Source organism: Oncorhynchus mykiss, chromosome 2 (genome assembly GCF_013265735.2).
Source record: "Oncorhynchus mykiss isolate Arlee chromosome 2, USDA_OmykA_1.1, whole genome shotgun sequence".
NCBI lineage: Eukaryota > Metazoa > Chordata > Actinopteri > Salmoniformes > Salmonidae > Oncorhynchus > Oncorhynchus mykiss.
Window position 1 is genome coordinate 14729809 of NC_048566.1, and position 5000 is coordinate 14734808.

General features: G+C 41.1%; 1 protein-coding gene across 3 annotated transcripts in view; it reads left to right on the plus strand.

Annotated features, from left to right (window-relative positions):
• Positions 1–5000, plus strand: part of nr4a3 (nuclear receptor subfamily 4, group A, member 3) — a 35016-nt gene that overhangs the window by 19887 nt on the left and 10129 nt on the right. For all 3 annotated transcript variants that reach the window (XM_036961990.1, XM_036961983.1, XM_036961979.1), the window contains one exon: positions 4269–4398. In XM_036961990.1, the coding sequence (XP_036817885.1) occupies positions 4269–4398 (130 nt within the window). The remainder of the gene's footprint in view (positions 1–4268; positions 4399–5000) is intronic.

Sequence of the window (5000 nt, forward strand, 5' to 3'; positions counted from 1 at the left end):
TTTCCCTTTGTCTCTCAGTCTCTTTCATCCCTCCATCTCTCTTAACGTGTTGCGTGTGGCAGACAGTCGCGAGGGTGGTGTTCACAGTGTACACACACACACACACACACACACACACACACACACACACACACACACACACACACACACACACACACACACACACACACACACCACTCTCTCTCTCTCTCTCTCTTGCTCTCTCTCTCTCAAACACTAATCACATAGTTGACAGCTGAGGTCAGAGAGTTCTTACAGGTTAACACGGTTTGTTGAATCATAATCTAGAATCATAATGTAGAACCATAATGTAGAACCATAATGTTGAATCATAATGTAGAACCATAATGTAGAACCATAATGTAGAGTCATAATGTAGAGTCATAATGTAGAGTCATAATGTAGAGTCATAATGTAGAACCATAATGTTGAATCATAATGTAGAACCATAATGTAGAACCATAATGTAGAGTCATAATGTAGAACCATAATGTAGAGTCATAATGTAGAGTCATAATGTAGAACCATAATGTAGAGTCATAATGTAGAACCATAATGTAGAGTCATAATGTAGAACCATAATGTAGAGAGTCATAATGTAGAGTCATAATGTAGAACCATAATGTAGAACTATAATGTTGAGTCATAATGTAGAGTCATAATGTAGAGTCATAATGTAGAGTCATAATGTAGAACCATAATGTAGAGAGTCATAATGTAGAGTCATAATGTAGAACCATAATGTAGAGTCATAATGTAGAACCATAATGTAGAACCATAATGTAGAACCATAATGTTGAATCATAATGTAGAACCATAACGTAGAACCATAATGTAGAGTCATAATGTAGAACCATAATGTTGAACCATAATGTTGAACCATAATGTAGAACCATAATGTAGAACCATAATGTAGAGTCATAATGTAGAGTCATAATGTAGAACCATAATGTAGAGTCATAATGTAGAACCATAATGTAGAGTCATAATGTAGAACCATAATGTAGAACCATAATGTAGAACCATAATGTAGAGTCATAATGTAGTCATAATGTAGAACCATAACGTAGAACCATAATGTAGAGTCATAATGTAGAACCATAATGTAGAGTCATAATGTAGAACCATAATGTAGAACCATAATGTAGAACCATAATGTAGAGTCATAATGTAGAGTCATAATGTAGAACCATAATGTAGAACCATAATGTAGAGTCATAATGTAGAACCATAATGTAGAGTCATAATGTAGAGTCATAATGTAGAACCATAATGTAGAGTCATAATGTAGAACCATAATGTAGAGTCATAATGTAGAACCATAATGTAGAACCATAATGTAGAACCATAATGTAGAGTCATAATGTAGTCATAATGTAGAACCATAACGTAGAACCATAATGTAGAGTCATAATGTAGAACCATAATGTTGAATCATAATGTAGAACCATAACGTAGAACCATAATGTAGAGTCATAATGTAGAACCATAATGTTGAACCATAATGTTGAACCATAATGTAGAACCATAATGTAGAACCATAATGTAGAACCATAATGTTGAATCATAATGTAGAACCATAACGTAGAACCATAATGTAGAACCATAATGTAGAACCATAATGTAAAATCAATGTTTTAAAGAGATGGGTCACCCCAAAATCAATGTTTTAAAGAGATGGGTCACCCCAAAATCAATGTTTTAAAGAGATGAGTCACCCCAAAATCAATGTTTTAAAGAGATGGGTCACCCCAAAATCAATGTTTTAAAGAGATGAGTCACCCCAAAATCAATGTTTTAAAGAGATGGGTCACCCCAAAATCAACATCTTAAAGGAACAGTTCACCCCAAAATCAATGTTTTAAAGAGATGGGTCACCCCAAAATCAATGTTTTAAAGAGATGAGTCACCCCAAAATCAATGTTTTAAAGAGATGGGTCACCCCAAAATCAATGTTTTAAAGAGATGAGTCACCCCAAAATCAATGTTTTAAAGAGATGGGTCACCCCAAAATCAATGTTTTAAAGAGATGAGTCACCCCAAAATCAATGTTTTAAAGAGATGGGTCACCCCAAAATCAATGTTTTAAAGAGATGGGTCACCCCAAAATCAATGTTTTAAAGAGATGAGTCACCCCAAAATCAACATCTTAAAGGAACAGTTCACCCCAAAATCAATGTTTTAAAGAGATGGGTCACCCCAAAATCAATGTTTTAAAGAGATGGGTCACCCCAAAATCAACATCTTAAAGGAACAGTTCACCCCAAAATCAATGTTTTAAAGAGATGAGTCACCCCAAAATCAATGTTTTAAAGAGATGGGTCACCCCAAAATCAATGTTTTAAAGAGATGAGTCACCCCAAAATCAACATCTTAAAGGAACAGTTCACCCCAAAATCAATGTTTTAAAGAGATGGGTCACCCCAAAATCAATGTTTTAAAGAGATGGGTCACCCCAAAATCAATGTTTTAAAGAGATGGGTCACCCCAAAATCAATGTTTTAAAGAGATGGGTCACCCCAAAATCAATGTTTTAAGAGATGGGTCACCCCAAAATCAATACCTCTTTTGTATACCTTCAAAGTGGTCAAACCTGCCTCTGACGTGTACACTGAGAATAACAACATTACCTAAGTAGAATATTCAAATTATTGCAATCGAACAATTCTACACTTCCATGAATTGTCAATGTAAATCATGTAAATCATATCATGATGGAGATTTCTTTAATTACTAAGAGGCATATTTAATAATAAAGCTTACATGAACAGAATAATATATTTTATTATTAAACAGGCAGTGGTCCCTTATGTATTTGATGTTGTCCAGCCATCGTGCTTCAGCCTCAGACAGCTGTTATTAAGTGCATCATCGTGTTTAACTTAAAGCCTAAAAGGATGCAATTCTCTTCAACCACATTAGCCTCAATAATGACCATAACCAACTTATCCCTGCATGCATGGGTCATTGACCGTTTAAGAGAGATGAGAGCGAGACATCGGAGCAATCAGGGGCGCCATGACAACCCCTCTCCTCCCACACGCCCTCCATTACGCCACGGTTCCGGCCTCGCGCCGGAGCATATGGAATAATTGGTGTGTTATTGGTCTCCCGGGGGACCAGGCATGTGTGGCGCGAGGGGTTCCTAATTGGATTGATTTGTTTTGATGTGTTTTAGAGGCGCTGAAGGAGGTGAGGGACCCTATAGAGCCGGCCCATCTCAGACAGTTACACAGAGACTCATTACATCTTCAGGAACCAAAGGGTTCCATTATTTACCTCTAATAAAAGGATCCTTTAAAGCAGTTTGTTGGTCTCAGTTTAACCTGGCGTGCGCTCCCTGACATTATGAACTGGTTAACCAGACCAGTCAGTGTCACCAAACAGGAGACTGAAATGTAACGACTGCAAATATAAAGATTTGCATTGATTAAATGACTCTGTCATTACTGCGTATGCAGATGGTGAAGTTGTTTATTTTAGCTCTTTAATTGCTGTGTGTTTTACCACCAACATGCACACAGCCAGACTGTCCGTGGGCAGCTCTCCCAGTGTCTCAGCAGGATCAGAGCAGGCACAGTAGGCTGCCCTACTGATCAGACTCGCTCCATTAGCCTGGCACGTGCATGGGGATAGATGGACAACTCAATAAACTGTCATAATAATATTGTTCTCCTCTGTGCAGGGAGCGCGCAGGGCCGTCTCTGATTTCATTTTAATAAGGTCAGTAATAATGGCGCGAGCCAGCCGAGGAGAAAACAGCTCCCGAGGGGCCCATTGAGAGGCGCGATGCGCGAGGCCCCGGAGGTGCCACTAGAGCTGACCCGCCAGCTTCACAAACAATCTGATCACGCGGCTCCGCGGCCGCCGTCCCCTGTCTCGCGGGACCCGCCTCGGCACGCCACGCGCTCATGCCTATTGTCATCCCCCTCGCGCTAATAAAATTGTCCCTCCTGCAGGCGAGGCATGTCGGGAAATTAATTTTATCTAATTATCCTGATGTCACCGCCGTCTTTCAGCACGTAATTAAAATGTGACCTGCGAGCTTCCTCCTCTGTTCTCCACCGGAGAGAAAAAAACTGAATTAAATAAATCAAGTGTTTGGTGGCTGATTGTGTCCCTTCTTCCTGTCCGTGGTGGCTGATCCAGACACACACACACACACACACACACACACACACACACACACACACACACACACACACACACTTTCTCCCTCTCTCTCTCTCTCACACACACTCACTTGTTCTGTGTATGTGTCCCCACAGCGTACGGTGCAGAAGAATGCCAAGTATGTGTGCCTGGCCAGTAAGAACTGTCCGGTGGACAAACGGAGACGCAACCGCTGCCAGTACTGCCGCTTCCAGAAGTGCCTCAGTGTCGGCATGGTGAAGGAGGGTAGGAACACACTCACACACGAACTCTCGTGCACAATCACAATCAGTCCCGTTAGCTCATTTTCCTATAGAACACATCTTCTAATAAGGTAAATCTGACCCCTGGTCTCCATGGTGATGGTGTGTATCTCTAATGATGGTGTGATTGGCCGGTAATGGTCTGGCCTATACGGCAGTCACACAGGTGCACACGCCCAATGCACACATTTTGCTTTGGTAAGACAAGGACTTAAGTTGTGAAAATCAGACAGACTGGCATCTCCTACTACCACACAATCCATGGGTCCCTCAGGAGTCCTGATTTAATGTCACCCTCTCACGCAGTAACTCTCCCACAGTAACTCTCCCACGGTAACTCTCCCACGGAAACTCTCACACGGTAACTCTCCCACGGTAACTCTCCCACGGTAACTCTCCCACAGTAACTCTCCCACGGAAACTCTCACACGGTAACTCTCCCACGGTAACTCTCACACAGTAACTCTCACACAGTAACTCTCACACAGTAAATCTCCCACAGTCTCTCCCACAGTAACTCTCACACAGTAACTCTCCCACAGTAACTCTCACACGGTAACTCTCACACAGTAACTCTCACACGGT